General features: G+C 48.6%; 1 protein-coding gene across 4 annotated transcripts in view; it reads left to right on the forward strand.

Annotated features, from left to right (window-relative positions):
* The window catches only part of PCSK6 (proprotein convertase subtilisin/kexin type 6), a 188,360-nt gene that overhangs the window by 36,068 nt on the left and 129,022 nt on the right, over positions 1 to 23,270 (forward strand). For all 4 annotated transcript variants that reach the window (XM_021098934.1, XM_021098945.1, XM_021098939.1 and 1 more), the window contains exon 2: positions 11,034 to 11,138. In XM_021098934.1, the coding sequence (XP_020954593.1) occupies positions 11,034 to 11,138 (105 nt within the window). The remainder of the gene's footprint in view (positions 1 to 11,033; positions 11,139 to 23,270) is intronic.

A 23,270-nucleotide genomic window follows, 5' to 3' on the forward strand; every position in this document is an offset into this window, starting at 1 on the left:
AAAGGGAAATGCAGATGAAGAGAAATGAAAGAACTTGCCTGGAGTCTCATTTCAATTAAATGGAGGAGTTGGAATTTAGAGCCAGGCAGCCTGACTCCAAGTCCCACAATTGCCTCCTGGAGTCCCACTGGTGTATCCCCCAAGGGCCCTGCAAGGCAGTGACAGGGGTCCCTTTGTTGTCATCTCCTTGCCCTCCCCCATTTTCCCTTGAAAGCGGGGAGAGAAGAGGTTTTCCTCACCAGCAAGACTCTTCATCACCAGCCTCTCTGAATGTGGGTCCCGTTTCCGTCTCAGCTTGTTGATCAGAGTTTGCGATCTGAGTGCTGGCCAGGCAGAAGGGCCTCCTTTGGGCTCCCTCGCCTTGCTCTGTGCTGCTCACTCCCCAAAATGCAGGTCCTGGGCAGTGTGTGCCCTGCAGGACCCCAGGGCCTTGTGTAGTGGCTGGCTCAAAAGCTGCTCAGAGACTTGGCAGGAGAGTGAAGGTGTGACTGGGCAGAGGCCAGTGAGTGTGTTGTGGCAGGAGCCACACCTGGAAGCGGGCATGGAGGGCCTTCATCTGGCCCCTCGACCACAGGACGTGGCCATGTGCCTCTGAGTGAATCACAGGCAGAGGTGAGAGAGCAACCAGGGCATAAGATGATCTGTGTTCTCCTGCTTTCCTTTCAAATAATTACTTCTCGCCAAAAATGAGTGCTTTTGAAGTTTTACTTTAAATATAAATGTTCTGTTGAAATTTTTTATTGCCAAGTATTCCACAAACCATAATGTTAGCATGAAAGGGACAGAGAAAAGCTGATCCAGCCCCTCCCCAGAGGTACTAGAAATGGAGGCGGGTGAGGGCAGAGACCTGAGCTGCCGCAGTCCCCGATTCCTTGCACCGGAACTGCATGAAAAGTCCCAGATGCTGCAGTAGAAGGGCCAAGACCAAGATGGTTGCATGAAGAGCTATTTTTAGTTTATAAACCAAGCTGTGCTTTGCAGCTGGGAAAGGGTGTCTGTCCCTCAAGTTGTCTGTTGGTGAAATCATGACAGCTGACTTCTCAGTAGCTTCTTCACTTTTAATTACTGGCTTGGGGTTGAGTCACAGAAGCCAAATGACAGTGTCTGTTTCTCTTTCAATCTGTTTTTAATTGGCATTATTGTTTGGGCACTGATGTGGTTGGACTAAAGATTTCCGTCTCTTTGTGAAACTTAAGCCTCCTGTCTCAGCAGGGGAAGCCCCTGAGAGCCCAGCTTCAAAGGTGGGTCAGGAGCTGCCTGGTCAGCAGACCATCGAGGCCATCACTTGGGATGGGCGTCAGGATATAAGGAAGGTGGGGGTGATGGGGTCGGGTGAACGAGGGCCTGCTCAAGGGCAAGGCTATCCCCTCCCTGGTATCTCTTTTTCCCTTTAGGGGGAACCACATAAAAGAGAAGGAAATAGGAGGTGGATGAGTTGCCTGGAGCAAGAGTAGTTAGTGGTTACAGCAGAGCAGCATGGTTGCTGGGCTCTGGTTTCTGTCCTGGACTCTTTGGGGCTGGCTTCACCTTCCCCCTCTCAGGCCTCCGAATGCCTCTGCCACTGGAGCTGAGGTCCCTAGCACCCGGAGTGACACCAGAGAGGGGTCAGTTTTAGGAACAGTGGGTTTAGAATGCAGAGGAGACGTTTTTAAAAAATATACATAGTAAAATCTACCATCTTAACCATTTTTAACTGCACAGTTCAGTGACATTTAAGTACATTCACATTGCAGTACAACCATCACCACCATCATCTTCAGAACATTTTCCTCTTCCCAAAATGAAACTCTGTCTCCATCAAACACTAATGCCCATCCCTCCTCTCCCAGCCCCTGGCACCTACCAGCCTGCTTTGTGTTTCTGTGATTTTGACCACTCTAGGGGCCTCACGTAAATGGAATCTTACAGTATTTGTCCTTTTATGTCTGGCTGATCTCACTGAGCATCACGTCCTCAAGGTTCATCCCTGTTGTAGCAGGTGTCACAATGTCCTTCCTTTTCAAGGCTGAAGAGTGTTTCCTTGGATGCGTAGACCACATTTTGTCCATTCATCCATCGGCAGTCACTCGAGTTGCTTCCATATCTTGGCTTGGGCATCATGCTGCCGTGAACGTGGGTATACAGATACCCAATCACGTCCCTGCTTTCACTTTGTTTGGGTACAGGAGCTATTTTATTTATTTACTTAAGTATAGTTGATTTACAGTGTTATGCCAATTTATGCTGTATAGCAAAGTGACCCAGTCATACATGTATATAAATTCCCTTTCTCACATTATCTTCTATCATGGTCTGTTCCAGGAGATTGGATATAGTTCCCTGTGCTATACAGTAGGACCTCATTGCTTATGCATTCTAATTGTAACAGTTTGCATCTATTAACTCCAGGAGCTATTTATTTTTTAAGTGAAAAATTTAAAGATTAGTTTCTCCAAATGAGAGTGTCTTAGATATTAAAATTTGAATTTTGAACATTTCTTTCATAAGAACAAAAACCCTTTTTTTTTCAAACCTTGTAGACTCCTGACCTACCTCAGTCATACAGCCCCAAACTGCAGCGCAGCACTGGCACTTCTTTCTGGGGAACCTGGGAGGGATCTGGAAGGACCCAGATGGGCCCTACCTGGTTTCCTTGGGTGCTCAGGGGATCCCTGGCATCGCCCGCCTGCCCAGATGTGCTTTGCGTGGCCATTTGTGCCGAAGGTCATGGACATATTTTACTCTGTTCACAAGCCGAGATGCTCTGTGTCTCTACCCTGGTAAATGTTCCAGATGAGACTTTCTAAGAATAAGGCTCTCCGCCTATGGCTTCTATCATCAGCAAGAAAAAAACTAAGCAGCAGGCCTCCTAGAGAGAGGAAAGTCTGGACCAAATGTCTAGCTCCCCAGCTGCAAGGACCAAGGGCTACCTGCAACTCAGGGATGTTTTAGGAAGGCCACACAGTGGTGTTAACATTTTAAAGTCAGTTGCCAATATGACATTAAAAATTTGCAAGAGCTCATGTGGGATCTGAACATTGGCTTCTCTGGAAGTGTTCTGGAGAGCCACTTGTACTGGGATCCTGAGTCTGCCTATCCCCCTCCTCCTGGTCATGGGCGCTGTGGGCATCAGGGGCACCTCTTCCAAATGGAAACTAAGCACATCACAGAGTAGTTAGTGGGCAGCTGGGACACATGCGGTGAACCCATCCTCACTATCAAACAGCAACACAGGGTTGGGTGTGGTTGGGTTTAGAAATCTGATAAAATGGCTAATTCCAGACTGCCGTGAAGAAACCTGTAACCAAAAAATGGTTTAAAATGAAGTCCTTCAGAAAGATTGTATAGTGTTTCACACAGCTCTTTGTGGACATTGAAGGTTATCGGTTGAGTGAGGCCAGATCTGTAAATTAAACATCCACATCTGAAGCTAGACCATTTGACTTGGTGACTTCAGAGAAAGGAAAGTGAAGTCTACTAAGTAAAAATTAATGATATTTCAGGGATTTGTAGGAAGTTGAGCAGCTTAATTGCATGCTTTGGGTGGATACATGTTGAAGAAAGCAATTTTAGGAGACTAGGAAATTGAGCAATAATCTTAACTTGGGTCAGAATTGTAATTATTGCAGTAACAGAGTGTTGCTATGGGTATATGTGACCGAAATGGGAAGCAGGACTTTTTTAAAAGGCTTTAAAAATAACAACAAAATGTCCATTCTTTCTCTCTGGACTTCCTTAATTATAAATACCAGGTAACCCAGTGCTGGCTAAATATAGGTTCAGTGGCCATCTATATTTATAATTTTCTTCAGGCGGAAGTCACCAGAGCAAGATGGAATTAATTTAGTGTGTAGATTTTTATAGGCTCTAATTAGTTATGTTTTTCTTAAGCAGACCAAGTGGGATCAATGACATTATATAACTGAACTCTGACGCCTGTGACTCTCAAACATAGACTCGTCTCCAAGAGCCCAGGCCCTTGGAAGACGCAGGCCCTGCAGATTAGCAGCTCCAGAAGCCGGCCCACTGCAGCTGCAAGTAGACAGGGTTCAGAACATCTGTTTCCAGCTAAAGGCAGGCTTTGGGAGTGATAAAGTGAATAGTTTTTTTGCAAAGTCAGAAGCTTCATCTACAGCCCCATTCATTTCTGAGACCTTGAGTTGTGACATTTTGTGACTGCTTATCAGCTGTTCCTGTGAGGCAGATTCCATTTTGCTGGCTGGGGAGGTGGGTGGCAGTGCTGTGGACCGACCAAAGTATGGGCTTAGCCGGGCCCCACCCCCCACAAAACCCAGCTTACAGAACTGCACCTGCATCTGAGGTCACATCCAGTGGAGGCCTGAGTGGGTGGATGGACCTTTGGAATGATCAGATGTTATTTGGGGTGGATTCGGCATGCTCACCAGTGACTGCTGCAAATCAAGCGTGATGAATTAGGTGGGGCTCTTCTCCTCTGTTTCCTAGGCTCTGCATAAAATGGCAAGTCACCTTCTTTTCCTTCAGGAAGGTCATGGGGGTGCCCCAGCTGGATCCCTCCAATCTCACACCTGCCTTGTATAAGCAGGGAGGTGATTTGAAGCTGGCCGTACTCACACAGGAAAAAACGGGATAAGAAAGGCTCTTCCTGTAAACACCCCCGGCCCAGGCCTCTCCCCCATCATACTTGGCTTCTGCCCCTTCCTTGCTTGGCTTTGCAAGTTGTTTATGCTCATCCCCACTTGTGGTCCCCAAGACTCTCCCTCTGCACAGCCAGTTTCCTTGTCATGAATAAAGGATGCTGGGCCCCTTGGATGAGGTGCAGAGCCCTGCATTGCCTGCCTTGCTCAGCCCCACATCCCTGGGAGCAGACATCACATTGGCCATCTGCCCAGGTCACACAGCTGGTAGATGGTCTGCTGACTCCACAGCCTCAGCACTGTCCTGGGAGGGGACAAAGACAAGACAGCAGTCCTTGGGCTTGGAGGCCTGGAGTCTTGGTTACAGCTGCACTGGACAACTAAATGTAGGTAGAAAAGGGAAGATGTGTATCCCTCCAGTGTCACTCAAGCTCTGTTCATTTCATCAAACATTTTTTTGAACTCCTGCCATGCATCAGACCCTGCCAAGGCCTGAGGATTATGCAGATGACCGTTCCTGCCTTTGAGGAGCTTTCCGTGGAGGGAGGGTGGGAGAATGGGCTATGATAGCCACCTTTGGGCAGACCTGGGCCTGAGAGGTCCAGGAGGGCTTCCTGGAGGCAATGACAGCTGAGGTGGTGGCTAAAAATCAGAGTAGGAGGTGGGCTTGTCGCTGTGATGTGGCCAGCATGAGCAGCCTTGGGGGTGTGAAAGAGCAAGTGAGAGTCCCCCACACACAGCAGTGTTGCTGGAAAACTGAAGTGAGATTGGTGAGGCCAGGCCTGTGGCCTGATCATGGAGACATGTGTGTGCCCTGTGAGGGGCTCAGGCTCCATTGTCTAAGAGGAGGCAGAGCTCGGGAATGGCAGCATGGGATGGCAGTATGATGGAGCCTAGGAGGCAGCAGCACCCTGGGGATGGAGGCGATGGGTGCAGCCAGGTTTGAGAACCATTCAGGAGGTCACTGTCAGAGGGTTTGATGACTGGATACTACAGAAGATCATGGCATCAAGACAAGAGGCTCCTGGGGAGAAGGAACAGATCTGGGGGAGGAGAGGGTCGCAAAGTGGCATTGATCCAAGGGACATGTACTGTGATTTTGGCAGGGGTCGCCTGGGGGCCTGCAGCATGGGGTGCTGCCCCACCCCAGCTGCTCTGCCAGGAACAGGGAACAAGCCCGGCCTCCAAAGGACTCAGCCTTCCTAGCCAGCATGCTGGGGGTCAGGCAGGGCCCATGGGGATGGGCCGGGTAGGAAGGGGAGGGGCCTTCTCCTGGAAAGGGCTGTCCTCATAGGCTTTGACAGGATCCACTGCTACAGCTCAGCGTCTCCTGTGACAGGTTTCAGAATCCACATGCCCAGCCATGGTCCAGACCTTTAGAACCAGGACCTCCAACAGGGTCCAGACCTTTAGAACCAGGACCTTTAGAACCAGGTTGGTAATTCTGCCCAAAGTGATGGGCCTCAGACCCAGAGATTCTGAATTAGGGTAGCCTGCAGTGGCCCTGGAGGTCCACATGGATATGAGGGCTGTGGGAGAAGCAAAGACAGGCCTGGTTACATCTCAGAGTCATTTACACACACAACTATATACATACAAATGTAAATATACACACAAACTGAGTATACAACATATGTGAATATATACAGACATATCTGTGTACATACATGTGCAGTCATACTTCTATGTACATATATACAGGTAAAAACACACAGACACATTTCCATGCTCACCTGTACACACTCACACAGACACAATGGAATAGGTGTGTGCATGAAACATGATGGTGTCTCTTCTGCTTCCTGCTCAGGGGGATGGAAAGTGAGCCCCAAAGAGGCACTGGGCTGTGTTGTGAATGAGCCTGCTGCTGAGGACCAGAACCAAGATGAGGGGGTGGGGGTGGGCGGGCCCTTGTGACAGTGATGCTTCCGACATGTTCAGAGGCAGAAGGTCATTGCTGAGGATGTGAACGCTAAGTCACACCCCGACTGTACTGCGTGCCGGGGGTGTTTTTGAGCAGGTCACCTAACCACAGTGCCTTCATTTCCCCATCTGCAGGATGAGGATGATCGTGGCCTTCACCTCATGAGGCTGTTGCAAGAATCAAGTCCATTCATCTGAGCTCTCAGCTTGTGGCCTGGGATGGGGTGCTGCTCTTGTTGTGAGCCAGGGGCCCCCAGCAGAAGTTGGGGACCTCAGTGGCTGGTAAAAGGAGAAGGAGGGGGAATTGCTGTCCCCTACTAGCTCTGTACTCTTTTTACCACCCGTATTTTTTACTGAGTGCATGTATTACTAGGTTTTTTGAAGCCTCTAACGGAGTATCCTGTTAGAGAAACCACATCCAGCTCTCCTTGCTGTGGGTTCTCGGATCTCCTTTCTTCCAATGTTCTGGCTGAGAACCCTTAGCAAGGTTTTTGTTTTTGTTTTTTTTTTGTCTTTTTTTGTTGTTGTTGTTGTTGTTGTTGTTGTTGCTATTTCTTGGGCCGCTCCCGCGGCATATGGAGGTTCCCAGGCTAGGGGTTGAATCGGAGCTGTAGCCACCGGCCTACGCCAGAGCCACAGCAACGCGGGATCCGAGCCGCGCCTGCAACCTACACCACAGCTCACGGCAACGCCGGATCGTTAACCCACTGAACAAGGGCAGGGACCGAACCCGCAACCTCATGGTTCCTAGTTGGATTTGTTAACCACTGCGCCACGACGGGAACTCCGCAAGGTTTTTAATGATGTTTTAATGATCTTAACAATTTTATCAACTAATGCGTATAATTGCATATCAGTGTTGAGAAAAGAGATGTGAGCATTACCTATTCAGTGGATTGTTCATTTTCTGGGATGGGAAACTAAGAGAATGGCTCTAATCAATATGTTGTGAAAATACCATGGACAAGAAAGAGAAAAAGCACTGCACTTATGGAAATTTTATGTCACCCTGGCTCGATCCCCTCAAAAAAAAAAAAAAAAAAAACCCACAGCAAAAAATACCATGCTGATCAGATACAGCTTCATCATCAAGGAAGAGGAGATGGAGGTTCTGGGAGGGCTCAGTGCTGAGCAGAACTGGGGGGGCTGCCAGGGCCCTCAGGCAGTGGGGTTCTGTCACAGCTGCTGCTCCTGTGCAGCTTAGTGGTCATTTGGATGGGGCAGTGGCTGTGGGGCCACAGTGAGGCTACTTAAACATTGTTAAAATGGGTAAACATTATGTAGATTTTACCACAATTTTTAAAAATTAAGATTTAGAAAAACCGAACAAGGAGTTCCCGTTGTGGCTCAGTGGCTAACGAATCCAACTAGGAACCATGAGGTTGTGAGTTTGATCCCTGGCCTTGCTCAGTGGGTTAAGGATCCGGCATTGCTGTGAGCTGTGGTATAGGTTGCAGACGTGGCTTGGATCCTGGGTTACTGTGGCCCTGGTGTAGGCCGGTGGCTGCAGCTCCAATTAGACCCCTAGCCTGGGAACCTCCATATGCCGCAGGAGCGGCCCTAGAAAAGGCAAAAAAAAAAAAACAAGTAGGAGGTAGACCAGATTTGCCAGCCTTGGTCCTGACTGGGTTGGTGCTTTGTTAACCACACAGTGTGTCCACAGGCTTTGGGAGGACAGTTTGGGGCACTCCCCTCATCCAGGCTGCAGACTGTGTCAGGGCCTCTCACAGAACCTGGATTCCCAGCTAAGGATCTGGGCCTGCCTTCCTCCTTCCTTTTCCTACCCTTACAGCAATTCCAGTATCAAGCAGCTCTTTCTTTTCTTGCCTCCTGTGCCCTGAGGCAAGCTGTCTGGCCTGTGTTTGCCTGCCTCTCAAGTCTTTGGTAGTGAGGAAGGAAGGTGTCTGCTCCCCATGCCCTCACCCTGGACCCTGAGGTCCTGAGAGTGGATGGAGGTGCACAGAGTCTCAGAGGGACCTGAATAGCCAGTGACCTGACTCCCTCCCTTTTTTTCTGAATCAGATTCCAGCCTCTCCTGCAGCTGTTCTTTTGTCCTCTGCATCAGGTGTGTCCCTCTCCGGACCCTCAGCCTCCATGCTGGGCTGGACATAAGTTTCCAAACAGATATGGCCTTGGCCATTGCTGCCCCCTGGGGCGGTTTGTCTGGTCAGCACTGTGGGAATCATCTGTTACTTCCTTGAATTGCTCAAAGACAATGGCTCCCATCAACTCAGACCCTCTGAGCCATTGCTTATGATGGAGCTGGATTGGGGCAGAGACAGGGGCTGGATGGCCTCGGGACTGGCCTTTGAAGAGAGGGTTGGCTGCCTCTGGCCTGGCTGGGCTGTCTGAGGCCAGGTGCTGCCCTGACACGTGCCTGCTTCCGGTCACCAGCTCTTCCCCTTGCAGTAAATTTGATTCAACTCTTAGTTTCTCCATGTTCCTGAGTGGAAATTGACTTGAATACCTGAAGTTAAAAGAACAGAAGTTGTGAAACATCTCCCAGGGATGGTGGCTGCTTATAAGCAAACATGCTGATTAAACATTGCTCTAAGTTAAGCCTCCACTATTGCCTCTGTTGCTAAATAACAGCGCTGGTATGCTGTCAGAGGAGCCCTTTGACATATATAACAACTAACTTTGTTGAAGGAATGAGCAAGGTAACTGTGGGAGGAGAAATAAATGTGCTTTTGTGCAAAAGAGGGGAGAAATAATGAGGTTGATGATGGCAGAAAAATGTCTTTAGGTAGAATGGACTGAGTCATAATTGCAGAAACCACTTAAAGAGCACTTACTACCTGTGTGGTGCCTTATATATAAAGAACTGTACATACCTATATATGTATATAGTCTCAGAACAACCCTTCAAGGTGATAGGAACTGTTCTCATGAGGAAACTAAAACTCAGAGAGACTCTTAAGCCCAGGTCACCTGGCAGGAAGGGTTGAGTTGGAATGCATTGCAGACCCCATGAGGGAATGGAGGAGCCTTGGAGAGGAGCCAGAGAGAGAATCCCAGCTCCCAGTGCAAGCCAGGATTTCTTGAACACCAACTAGACACTGGTCTAGGCACTAAACTAGCTGCTATATAGATGAGACCTACTAACCCTTACAACTATCATGGCATTCGATGTTCGGTGCTTGTAAGTGACAGACCTATCCTGGAGCAAGCCAAAGTGCACAAGAAGGTTCTTTATTTCCAGGGCAGGTGGGTATCTCCTCAAACTCAAGAACAGGAGGCAGCCAGGCTGCCAAGATTTCCAGAAATGAGGACTGAAGAGTGTAATAACATGGACTTTATCTTCTTGTGGAAAGATGTGAGAATGGCAACTCTGAATATCCACGTCCCTCCAGGTCTCTTTCTGGGCTGGTCCACTTTGCTCTGGACAGCTTGTAGCAGACACAGTGTCTGAGAGTGGGGAGGAGGAGCAAAAGGTCATTGTGAATTGGGTGGGCATTAGTCCTACTTAAACAGGTCTGTGGGGGAAGTTATCCCCATTTTTACACATAAGGAATTGAGATTTGCAGGCAGTGAATCTTGCCTGAGATCATGTGATCACTGGTGGTCAAGGGAGTGGGCAGGTCTGGGCTGGGTCCATGAGTGAAAACCCAGGCTCATCATCACCACATCGAACTGCTCTAGAGAACAGTTCACCTTGAATTCACCCTTTAATCTGTAGCCGGAAAAGACACCAGGATGGTTAGGCTGTGAAGGGCAACTTGAGAGTCTATATGGTTGCTCTTTGGTCCATCTTCATTTAGAAAGCTCTGCTACCAAGAATGGTGACCAATTAGCTGCTTCAACGACACAGGAAAGTTAGAAGAAGCAGCAGTCTTTGGAGAACAGTATCCTGATGCTCTGGGGTCACAAGACACGAGGCCAGTCAGTGCTGCAGGGAGCGCCACCATCCTCTTTGTCCCCTCCAGCCCTCAAGCTGAAATCTGTCCTGACAAACTGCTACTGGCAGGAAACTGGGACACTCTGGGGGCTTGAATGCTCTCAGCTGACCTTTGCACAGCCCCCTAGCAGATGGAGCCACGTGTTTGCCTTGGCTCCCTTGTCACACTTGAGAGCGAATGTTCGTTCTTAGATATTTCAGTTTACCCATGGGGTGGAGAGGATGGAGTCTGTTTATAAATGGATATTTTGGTGTAGACCTGACTTGACACTAACTTAGCTCCTTCAGGGATGCCTGACCCTAAATGAACATTAATTCCCATCTAAAAAACTTGGCCAAGATAATACAAACTTTAAATGATAGGAACTTACCACAAGATTTGGGAGTGTGTGCTCCATCAGAAATATTACCTGACGTTGTTTATCTCAAGAGGAGCATCTAAATCGACGTTCACGTTCACAGACGCTGAGTCTGGGCCAGAGCTGTGGGTGGGCAGCCTGATGGAGGAGGTTTCCTTTGGGAGCAGGATGAACTTCTCCGAAGATGGGGGATGTTTGTGGGATGCATCATTTTGTCAGATTGTATTACCTGCTGATATCTTTCTTCTTCTTTTGCAGATTGGAAACCTGGAAGATTATTACCATTTTTATCATAGCAAAACATTTAAAAGATCGACCTTGAGTAGCAGAGGCCCTCACACCTTCCTCAGGATGGACCCCCAGGTACCAATTTCTATTCCCTTCCCAGGATGCTTTCTTAGGGCCTGAGTGCTCTTTGCTTCTTGTTTATATCTGTGGTTCTCAAAATGACTGAGTCTAGATTTTGATGGGATTCTGGATAGCCTTTGGTTGTCCAGATCCACTTTGAATAAAACAAGACTGATGAGTAGCTATGTATCATACCATCTAAATTCTCTAAATATTTGGGTCCCTTGTGAGACTTGAAAATTCATATTCTTGATTTTAGTGTGAAGCAGCTATCAAATGAGTATATAGATCTACTAAATCTTTAAAAAATCAACAAAATACACAGTAATCAGAGGAGATAAATATGCAAATCTTACCCATAAAGGCAAAATGACTAGGCAATTCAAGCTATCATTTTAATAGTGAAATTAGAATTTGGGCAAATGAATGTTTTTGTGGTTGTCATAACACGTATCTTAATGGTTACCAAGAATTTTAAAACTTGAGCAGTAAATATAACTATTTTCTTCCTAAAAATTTCTGTAGTTGCTGAGATTATAAACATATTATTTGAAGAGAGGCCAACTTTTTCTAGTATAGTTCAAATTTATCGGGTGGGTAATTATACTTTATTTCTGCATAGATTTGAAATTAATATTTGACAAATATCAGTCAACAGATACTTGGTAAGATTAAAAATTTAAGATGGTCCTGTGAACCTTTGATGGCTTCATTCAGGAGGTGATCTGCTAATACTTGATATGTGTCCACAGCAGAGCCATTGGAGTGGATGGTGGGGGCTGATAGTTAGTTGAAAAATATAATGTGTCACAGGGCATTGAGTGCTCTGAGGGAAAATGAGAAGTGAGAAGCAGTAGCAGCCCCATCCCCAAAACGAGACCATTGGTGTATCATAGTTTTAGAACATGGAATCGCCCTCTCTTTTTAATTATTTTTTATTTTTTATTTTTATAATTTATTTTTTTTTCCCACTGTACAGCAAGGGGATCAAGTTATCCTTACATGTATATGTTTTCCCGCCCACCCTTTGTTCTGTTGCTATATGAGTATCTAGACATAGTTCTCAATGCTACCCAGCAGGATCTCCTTGTAAATCTATTCTAAGTTGTGTCTGATAACCCCAAGCTCCCGATCCCTCCCACTCCCTCCCCCTCCCATCAGGCAGCCACAAGTCTTTTCTCCAAGTCCATGATTTTCTTTTCTGTGGAGATGTTCATTTGTGCTGGATATTAGATTCCAGTTATAAGTGATATCATATGGTATTTGTCTTTGTCTTTCTGACTCATTTCACTCAGTATAAGATTCTCAAGTTCCATCCGTGTTGCTGCAAATGGCATTATGTCATTCTTTTTTATGGCTGAGTAGTATTCCATTGTGTATATATACCACCTCTTCTGAATCCAGTCATCTGTTGATGGACATTTGGGTTGTTTCCATGTCCTGGCTATTGTGAATAGTGCTGCAATGAACATGCGGGTGCATGTGTCTCTTTTAAGTAGAGTTTTGTCCGGATAGATGCCCAAGATTGGGATTGGGAATTGCCCTCTCTTAAAAGCAATCTGCTAGATAGTAGTTTGTGCTCCCAAGCTGGCACGTGATACTCCTTTGGCCCTCCCCAGGGAACACTGATAATAAAGTTTCTGTGGAGAGATTGGTCTTAGTGTTGTCCCAAGCCAAACCACTGACACTTAGGGCTCCTCTTGTGTTGACCAAGCTGGGGATAGTGGGAGAGATGGTTCATCCCAGGGAACTGCACTTGAAACACCCTTCTCCAGGGCACAGCTTTGTGGTGCTCTGGCTTCAAGCCCATAAGGAAGGGATCCCCATGGAGTTGGGCTCTGACAAGGTGGACACATGGTATATCGTTCTGAATTCATGTGATAGGTGAGTGGGAGGATGGATGGATGGAAGGGTGTGTGGGTAGGCAGATAGAAGGAGATATATCTCAAATAGTATCCTAACCCCATTATTCCTTCATAGCTGGGCAAGGAATTTAATGTTTTATTAAGAGATTACTATGTGCTTGGGCACTTTAATATGCATCGCTGTGATTACACCTGTGTGTGTTCACACCTTGGAGCTTGGAGAAACCTTTTTCAAAGGGGCAGGTGGATTTTTTTTCCTCAGAAGCAAAGCCAGGGGGCAGTAGCTCATTCTCACAGGATGGGGCCATCAGAGAAGGGCAAGCAGATTCAGTACCCGTCTCACCAAGGAGCTGAGTGGAAGGGGCCTTCTGGGCAGAGGGCACAGACCAGTCACCAAAGGAATATGGGTTCCGTGCAGCTGCAAGGAGGGCTGTGGTCCACAGTGGCCCATCAGCTGTCAAAGTGTTGCCACAGTAGTGCCCTCCACAATTTCACTTAAGCAAGCGATATGAGGACAATATGCTTGTTCTCTGTCTGAAGTCTTAGGAGTTATTAAATGTTACCACAGAGATAGTCACAGCAAGGGGCACTATGTGTGGCGATGGGGGTGAGGGGGACCCATCCCCCATATGGGCATGCCATGAGAAGAGGATGGGACCGTGGATTTCTTGGTCCCCTTTCCTGAGGGACTTTGGAGAAGTAAACTGTTCCTCAATTGTTAGAACTACAGCAGAGCTGAAATTGGAGACTTAACCTGTGTTTTGTGGGCATTTTTTTTTTAATGATTGAATTTTAAAACTTTTAAAGGTATTCAACTCAACAGCTTTACCTTTCCTTCCAAAAATATTAATTGTGCATCTGCTGGGTGTGAGACCTTGTGCCCCAGGGGATGCAGAGATGCCCACAGAGCAGGTTTCCCCCAGGGGAACCTCAGAAGAGCGGGGTGTGAGACTGTAGCAGGCGTGCAAGAAGGAGTCCCAGGTGGGCTCCAGGTGGTCTTCGCCAAAGCGTCTGAGATGATGATCTTATTCATTCTTTGTGGGTTCAGAGTACTACATTCAGTTTGGGTCCAAAGGCAAGATATTCCTGGTGATCACTTGTGTCCTTGAAGGAAAGAGAAGGAAGGGGAGAGACCTCCTAGGCAAAGGCTGTGGCAGTTAAGTTTTTTCAAATAAAAATCCCTCTTATATATGGCTCCTTAATAAGCTCCTGGCAGGGCCACTATCAAAGCATCCTGCCAATAAAGAGGAAAGAGAGAAGAGGGAAATAGCCCTGCACATTCCAGCCCTTCCTGCGACTCCCGTATGATTGGCTGATTGTTTGCCAGAGTTCTAATTAAATGCTTAGCCCCAGGGAAAGCCTATAGACATCTGAACCAATTATGACTTCAGAATCACAGCCGAAATGCCTCTGTTTAAATACGTCTAGTTTTAATGCAAACCAAATCAATTAGCTGTCAGTCTGACTAATATTTACTCTACCTAGTCATTCTGATGAAATATGGTGTAGAATTAGCCATTTTCCAGAAGTATTTAGCGTTATCTTTTCTTGTGGTGCACCCGGACGCTTTCCCACATTAGCAAAGCAATTTTGTGACACCTGCGCGATTGGAGGGTTGTGTCATTAATATTATTAAGGAAGGGAAGAGATGACTTAATATTATTCAGAATTATTGGAATGCATTTGCCATGGTGTTTGAATGACCACACTGGAGATGAATGTTAGAGGGTTTAGGATAAAGTTCAATCGAATGCAGATGGTATTTTATTTTAATTAGCTCCAGTCCCTGTTGTACAAAATCGCTTGGATAAGTGACGGAATTTACAACCCATCCGCACCTCCCATGAAAGCTGGTAGAGTGTACATTTGTTAAACAAAACGAAACGAAACACAAGTGAGAGGGAAGATTTAAGACTTCAGCCACACACACGTTTATTAAGCATCTCTTTGCCCTGATCCTGTACCAGCGTCGTGCAGTCCTTTCCCTTCCATTCCTAATCACCTTTCCTTGATGTTTTTATCCACCTTTGAAGAGGGCCGTTTTCTCAAAGGGCTTTGTTGACGAGCCCGCTCCTTGGGAGAACAGCCTGACTGTTCTCAGGGCATGGTATCAGTCACTGGGTTTTTCCAAGGGCTGTCATTTAAGCAAACTGAAAGCATTTGTTTTTAACTTGTTCTTTTGGCCAAAAGTCTGGAGAAGGGTGGATGTTACAGAAGCATCAGCCAATGGCGGAAAGGATTCACACATTTTTTAAAAATTACTTGTTCTGATTATGTTCCAAGCTGGCTTATAGTTCGACATTGCTGCCTGCGTCTTCCAACCCTTGCATTTTAGAATGATGACTCTGGTTCAGCCCTTCCTTTCCCTTCAGTGCTCAGCCAGATTGATGATGGAAACAGGAGGATAAAGATATTATTAGGGAGGCCCTCGGAGGCTCCTTCCTGGGCAATGGGCGGCTTTGGGTTGATGCTTTGTTTTAGTACTTTAACTCTCAGAAGCTGGAAAATGATTTCTGGGACCAGAGTGGGCATTCTGTTTCATAGGATGGGACTTTGTCCCCAGAGTTTAATCAAAGCTCAGGTTTCTTTCCAGCAGTGATGCAACGTTTAAGCCGATCTTTCCATTAACCACAGATGGAATTTTATCTGACAGTTTTGTGTGCTGGAGCCATTCGGAGTGCAAACAAACAAAAAGTTCCTGGCAAATACAAGCACATAGACAGAAAGTGACCACATCGATCTCAGGGTTGATGAACTATGGGATGGGCTGGGGGCAGGATGGGCTGCCTCACAGGGCCTGATGGATTGACCCACGTGGGGACAGGAGAGGTCTGCGGCTGTCTCTTCACGTTTCTGCAGAACCCTGGGGCTAGTGGACTGGCTACTACGAATTGGTAAACAGTTAGAACTTTCCAATATACTTTAAAAGATGATGCTTTATTATTTCACCCCCTGGCACACTCAGCACTTCCACTTAGATGCCTCAAAGATGTCTCAAAGTCACCTCGTCCCAGAGTCGACTGGCCACCCCTGATCACACCTCTGTCACAGAAGCGAGAGTCCTCTCACCTGAACCCCACACTGCCCGGTCACTAGACTGCTGTGGGCACCCTTGGCCAACACCAGTCTGCTCTCCACCATCCTTAGGGATCCGGAAGAACTTCTGGAATGGTGCCAACCACCCCTGGGACTGTCCTGCCCAAGTCCTTGTCCTCCTGGCCTGACCTCCCTGTGGCCCCAGCCACACGGGCCTTTACACTCCTCATTGGATGGCATCTGCTCTCTCCCCCTGCACAGCCTCTGCACAGACTGCCTCCCCTCTGTGACTCTCCCCAACCCTCTGGTCTCAGCCATAGCCCTGCCACCGGAAGCTAGAGCCCTCCGGCTAGCTCGCTTCTCCTAGCAGTATGATGTTAACATTCTGAGTTTGTGAGGTTTCCCTTAGCGCCTGACTTCCCCACCAGACTCCAGGAATGGAGGTGTCGTCAAGGCTGCTTATTAGCCCTCTGCTCTCATCCCAGCGTGATACTCACACACAGGTGGTAGGGCCAGAGCCTGAGCAGCACCCATTCAGAACTGACCACTGCTGGGGAGAACATGACATCTTGAAGGGTTTTGTGGCCACATGGACATCCTCTCCCTGCAGTTCCCAGTGCCTGTGAGAGCTGTCCATTGACAGCTGTCAGCCTTGCTGGACCTCGGGCCCCCCGTATTGTCCTTGTGACATCTCCTGCTGGCCACTTTGGAAGCACTGAGAGCACACAGTGGTGTTGGTGGGAGAAATGAGGGGTTTAGTTTCCTGGGAATCTGGTGAGTGACAGGGATGGGGCTGGTGGGAGTTGCAGCTGGTCCCTAAGGCCAGTGTGAGATAGGGCAGACCACTCAGTTTTCTAGAAACCACGGAGAGGCGGCAGGGAGGCAGAGGAGCTCGTGGTTAGATGCATGCACGCCCACCTTGAGCTGTAAAGCTGTCAAAGGCCAAGGCCGCCTCTCATTTGTTTTTTCTCCCAGTCCAGCAGACTACCTGGTAAATAATAGACAGATGCTTAGTCATTGTGTATTGAAACATCTCAGTGTTCACGGAGTGGGTTCACATCAGCCCGTTGTATCTGTTACCGTTTATTCCTCAACTTCTTTTTCTGTAATGACTTCAGAAGTTTACTGTGGCCTTGGTTAAATTGTGGCAAAAGTCCTAAAGAGGGCTTGAATTCATCACGCCGCATCCTATGTTGATGTCCTTGACAGAAGGTGACTGGTGACTGGGGAGCAGGTTGTCTATGAGCAGAAGCAGGTGATCCTCAAGGGGGACAGGGTGCTTCCTTTCCTTTCAGTCGGAGTAAGAACTCACTCCGGAGTGAATGAAGAGAACTAATGTCCTCAAGTCCGCTCACCCTACTGTTTCCCAACATTAGCAGAAGCAGCAGTGCCGTCTCTCACCAGCGTTAAGGGTCACCTTTTGGCCCATGCAGTTCAGCTTGGAGGAACTTGGACCCTGCTGTTCCAGTTGTGGCTGCAGGCGAGGAAGGGAAGACAAGGCTGGTCCCCGGTTGCCTCTGTGACATGGGCGGAGGATTTCAAGGCTGAGTTAGAATAGCTTTTATTTTTTGGCTCATCTTCCTTTTCCTTTCCTCTTCTACTGCCCTGGCTTGTGGGTTTCCATGGCAGCCCAGCATCTCCCACCCCACCCGAGGCGGTATCCTCAGATGGGCTTGCCAGGTTCTAGTGAGTCTGTTTAACCACCACTCCCTTGTGGACCTGGTGCCCTCTGCCCCCGGGAAGGTGAGTGCAAGAGTATCAGCTCCTCATGTGGAGCGCCCTGACCCACTCTCCACCTCCCTGAGCCTGGCTAAGTCCCATGCTTCTTAACCATTTTGGAATCACAGGCCCCTCTGAAAAGCTGATGAAAGCCTTGGACATTCCCTCCCTCCAGAGAAGATAAGAGAGAAAAGAAATCATATGCTCCTGTCCAGTCTGCATACTGCTTCTGGGGGTTCCTGGGACTTAAGCCTTTCCATCCTCCAGGGGCCCTGGGCCCTGGGCAAGAAGCCCCCAGCTTGGCTACCACTCATTTCCTGTGTGCATTAACCATTGCCTCTCCTGAGAGGACCAGCTTGCAAACTCTAGGGTGACGTGCCCTTATCAGGGGATACTGTTTTTCTTTCTTTGAATCCTTACTCAGTGAATTAGCTTCTCACCTCTCTTCAGCTGGTGGAAAGTTGAGCCAACACACGTTGGGGTAAGGTGTTGAGAGCAGCCCCTGTTGGCGGGACTCCAGATGTAGGCATCACAGGCTGCTGAGTACAGGTGCTCAGGAATGAGCTCATCTGGGAGTTCCCGTGGTGGCGCAGTGGTTAACGAATCCGACTAGGAACCATGAGGTTGCGGGTTCGATCCCTGCCCTTGCTCAGTGGGTTAAAGATCCGGCGTTGCCGTGAGCTGTGGTGTAGGTCGCAGACGCGGCTAGGATCCCGCGTTGCTGTGGCTCTGGCGTAGGCCAGTGGCTACAGCTCCGATTAGACCCCTAGCCTGGGAACCTCCATATGCCGCCAGAGCGGCCCAAGAAATGGCAAAAAGACAAAAAAAAAGAAAAGAAATGAGCTCCTCTGATCCTTTTATTTTATAGGCTGAAGCACAGAGAGATGGGGTCAAAGGTTTACCTTCTGCAGGTCTCCTGGAGCACTCTTCTCCCCTGGAAGAGACCCGAGAATCCTGTGACCCCTGAACATTCAGGGTTCTGGACTCTGATGTCATCTGCAGATTTGCCCTGGATCACAAGCAGGGCCGGCTCAGTCATGAGCAAAGAGTAGAGGGCATTCCACAGTCCTTCTGCAGTTACAGAATGAAGTGTCCTTCACTTAGATGAAGCCAAGGGAACAAGAGGAAGCTGTCCAGAGCTGTCTCCCTTGCTTTGGCTAGCACAGTGCATGGACACAGAATCTAGAGTTCACCATCCTCAGGCTGAGCAGTGGGGGCTTGAAGGAGGTTTAGCAGCTCAATTCAGATACCTCGACCCTGTGGAGATCTGGGAGGGTGTGGGGACCTATGCAAATGGTCTTTGTGGCCTTAGTCTATCTCAGAGCAAAGACTCTGGAACCCCTTCTAGGACTTTTCAGCTCCTGACGATGTCCTGGGGCTTCCCAGGTCTAGCAGTTGTGGGCTTTAAGGCAGAGCTTAGGCATGTGGTGGCTTTGAGTGGAACACAGAGTTTTTCATGCTCTCTTGGTGATGCTGGCTCATGGGAGGAAGCTTCAAAACGCCCCTCTTTGTCACTTATGAAATCCAGGACCAATATGCCAGGCCACCTTCTGGTCTGGCAGTGTGCCCATGGCATCTGGGAAGAGGATGTGGCTGGGGCCACCTGGGGCCACCTGCCAACATGACATGCGGCCAGTTGTACAACTCAGCAGCAGTGATTGAGATCCTGCTCATTCATATGCCCTCTCTCTAAGCATCTTTTAAGTTTTCCTCCTCTTACCTACATGGCAACATTTAACAGATGACAAATTTTGATTTGACTTCTCCAGAAGAAAGCTGGAGGAGGCATGGCCTCCAAAAGAAAGCTTTGCGGTTCACTTAACCTTGAGATGATTATAAAGTCTTCTTTGCAACAAGAATGTTTAGCAGGAAACATAGAGAAAATGAATGAAAAGAAAGGGGCAGAATGAAGTTCTCTCTTCAAAATATGACTTCGAAGGAGTCAGGATGCCTTATGCAGCTTTATGGAGGTGTGCCCAGGAAAGATGATTTATGTTGAGCTGGGGTTGTGTTTGGCAAACCTTGCTCTTGCCCCAGATCACTGATCTTCTACAGAATATAACCCCCCCCTCGTCTGGTGGTCATGAAAACCCAATCGCGTTTTCTTCTCTGAAGGGTTTTTGAAAGTCTGTCAGTGGTTATAACATATTCGTAATCTGAAGCTTACTCATTTAACTTCATTCCTTCTTTCAGGGAGCATTAAGTGACATCTTACTGTATGTCACACATTGCCTGGCATATGGAAGTACAGCGCCAGCAAAACACAGGCCAGTGGGGAGCAGAGGGTGATCACATTGGCACCCAGACACATCCAGGCTCAGTACTGGGAGAGACACACCTAACTTTGCAGGGTCAGCTTTCAATTTGCCTTTTCAGGAAGAAAGAGGATAGTACTATAGTCCAGCAGATCTTTGTCAATCAAGTCCCTGTTATAGGCAGTTGTTGGCTGAGACTGGAGAAACAAGCATGACAGAGACACATCCCTCTGTCCAAGCGGAGGTGAGCTTCTGAAGAGATAAAGTCCATGTCCTACGGTGAAGGCAGAGTTCCCTGCAGACACACAGTTGGGGCATGGAGCCCAAGCTCCCACTCTGGTCAGCGCAGCTGTCAGAGGATTCCGGGGCAGGGCGGGTTAAGGAGGAACACACATAAGCTGGCCCAGTGGAGAGAGAGAAGGCTATTCCAGTTGGAAAGCACCAAGCCTGCAGGGCACCATGAGAGCCAGGCCTGCAGGTGTGAAGTGAGAGGCCAGGCTGAAAGGGGCCTTGAGGTGAGGTCGTACTTGTATCATGCATCCATCATGTGGCAGGGCACCCCAGGAGTCACATGACTGTCCAGATCCTGGGGGATGGTGGCCGTGCAAACCATGGGGATGGGATCCTGGCCCCTTTAGGAGACTGACTATGAGGCGCTAGTGTTGGACAGAATTCCAGCTCTGTTCTGACTTGGGGGACGGGTGGATTTTAGTGCTGCTGAGTTAGAATCAGGAGGATGAGAGGGACCTGGTGGTGGGGGCAGGAATCACTTTGGGGCAGCTTTAATTTGATAAGGCAGTGGGGAGAGCATCCAGGCCTAGTGATGTGCAGGGCAGGGTGGTTAGGGTGGCAGTCACAGGCCTGGGGGTGTGGGAGTTCTAGACAGAACTTGCACTGGTGGATACGCTGGCATGGCTGTTCCTGTTTAAAAAATAGTAGCAAAGAGCTGCTGTCTCAAGCCCCCTCCCCTGCCCCAGTGCCCCTCCTGCAGCCTCAGCCACCACAGCCCCTGTACCTTCCCATCACCAGCTACAGAGGAGAAACCTGCCAAGTGGGGGCCTCCACATCCTCCTTTAGCAGGAAAGCCTCCTGGATTCTTAAACTTCTACGACCTCAGTCCTGATCAAGGCCATGATTTAAACTCGGATTAGTCTCCCAGTGCGGCTGTAGCAAAAGACCACAGACTGTGGCTTAAATCACAGGATTGTGTTGTCTCACAGTCTGGAGGCCACAAGTCTGAAATCAGGTGTCAGCAGGGCCCTGGTCCCTCCGCAGGCTCTGGGGGAGCATCCTTCCTGCCACTTGCAGCTTCTGTTGGTTCCAAGTGTCCTTGGCTTGTGGACTCTGCCTTCACAAGGCCTCCTCCTCCTGAGTTTCACTCTCCCTCTGCCTCTTTTGTAAGGACGCTTGTCATTGGATTTCAGGCACACCCAAATAACCCAGGATGACCTCATCTCGAGAGTCTTGATTACATCTCCAATGACCCTTTTTCCCAATAAGGCCACATTCACCAGCTCTGGGTGAATGTACCTTTTGGGAGGCCTCCAGTCAACCCCTTGCGGAACCTGAGGACGGTGCTATAGAATGAGCAGGATCTTTCTTGTCAGCACTGTTTCCCCTTCCTTCAACCCCATGATCTGAAGGCTTTGCAGAGTGATCAGTTCTCTTCATATAAGGACTGGGTACCCATCATGAGAGCTCAACTCTTACCATGCACACTTAGCCGCAAAATATCTTTTAATTTGCTCCAGGCTCATTCATATGCAGGCTTACCGGGGTTTAGGACTTACCTTCGAAGTACCTATGGCCCGAAAGGTAGACAGTGCTGTCTCCTCCCTGATTTTTTCACAAAGAGAAACTCTGGACACCTCTGAATGGGGCGTCTGGTGAGTAGATGGGAGCAAGGCTGCAGTGTAAAGGCACAACCAGGCAGACTACTGGCAGAATGCTATGGCTTTCCTTTTGCACTAGCCCTCTTAGGAGAGGAGGAATACTTTCAGTCCTACAGAAGCTCTTAGGCTGCTTTTCCTCATAGAGATAAACACAAGAAGAGTATCACAGTCAGGCTCCCCTCCCAGTCTTGACTCCACCATCAGCAGCAGCTCACTGTTTGTTTGCAAGTTTGCAAAAGAATCAAGTCCGTGAGTGACATGTCCTTAGGGACCCGACTGTGTTTCTTTGTCATAAATAGCATCACTGTTCATGGGTGAGGCCACCCATTTAGTGAGGACAGTGCAGATGCCATTTGATGGGAGAGCTAAAGTTTCAGGCACTTGGTGCTGGATCATTGGCACCTCTGACCTTCCTGGAGAGGCCAGGGGACTCCTGGGTTCCAACCTGAGGGGCACCTCAAGCAGAGCTCTGCATCTGGGCTGGGGATGTGGGAGGGAGACCTCGGTGCTGGAGGCTCACGTTCCAAAGACCTAGTGCCAGACACCTCATGAGAGTCAGTGCAGCTTTGGTGAGTGAGCAACTGAATAAGGGGCTGTGGGGGCTGTGCATTCTGAGAAATCAGGGCAAATCTGGAAAATGGCAGGTGATGGATCAGGATCCTCTTGCACTTGCTGGGGTCTGGGTAAGAAGCAAGACAGTGCCTGGAGCATGGAGAAAGGAAGTGAGAAACAGGTCCTGACCAAGCAGTCAAGCATGAATCAGCTTCTGTAACTGGGAGGTTGGTATGATTCCATCTCTATAGATGCCTGGCAGATCATTTACTGTGTTCCATTTGTTTGGCCTGACAGTACCTGGCTGGCCACCAGAGGCTGACAATGACCTGTCCCAAGAGAGAGGGCTGCCCCTGAGACCACCAGAAGGAGAGCCCCCAACTGTGCTGCCGACCCCATACTGTCAAGCCCACCCTCAGAACTCTGTGCTAGTGCCGGGTCTTACCCAGAGCCCAGCAAGGACTGGAGGCCAGCATGCCTCCCTCTCATCCCACTAGGGGATTTTCTGGAACTGCTGGCACCAGGCTTTCCTGTGTCACCCGCCTGATGTGGAGGAGTCGCCCATTGGGACTTGGAAGAGGAGAGTTCACCTCCTCTGTGACAGGAGTGCAGCCTGGTGGGCCCAGCAGTCAAAAGGTGCTGGACATGGGTAAGGTGGGTAGTGAGTCAGCCAGGCAGGATGTATGGAAGCCTTCCAGGGAGCCTGGCATGCTGTCAGTGGCACACGTACCAGTGCACTTTATTATGGGTGCTTAACAGAATTAGAAACGTGTCCTTAGGTATTTTATACAGAGTAGAAGCTCTCTGGTTCAGGCAGTAAGATGGGGG

This window comes from Sus scrofa, chromosome 1 (assembly GCF_000003025.6).
Source record: "Sus scrofa isolate TJ Tabasco breed Duroc chromosome 1, Sscrofa11.1, whole genome shotgun sequence".
NCBI classification, from domain to species: domain Eukaryota; kingdom Metazoa; phylum Chordata; class Mammalia; order Artiodactyla; family Suidae; genus Sus; species Sus scrofa.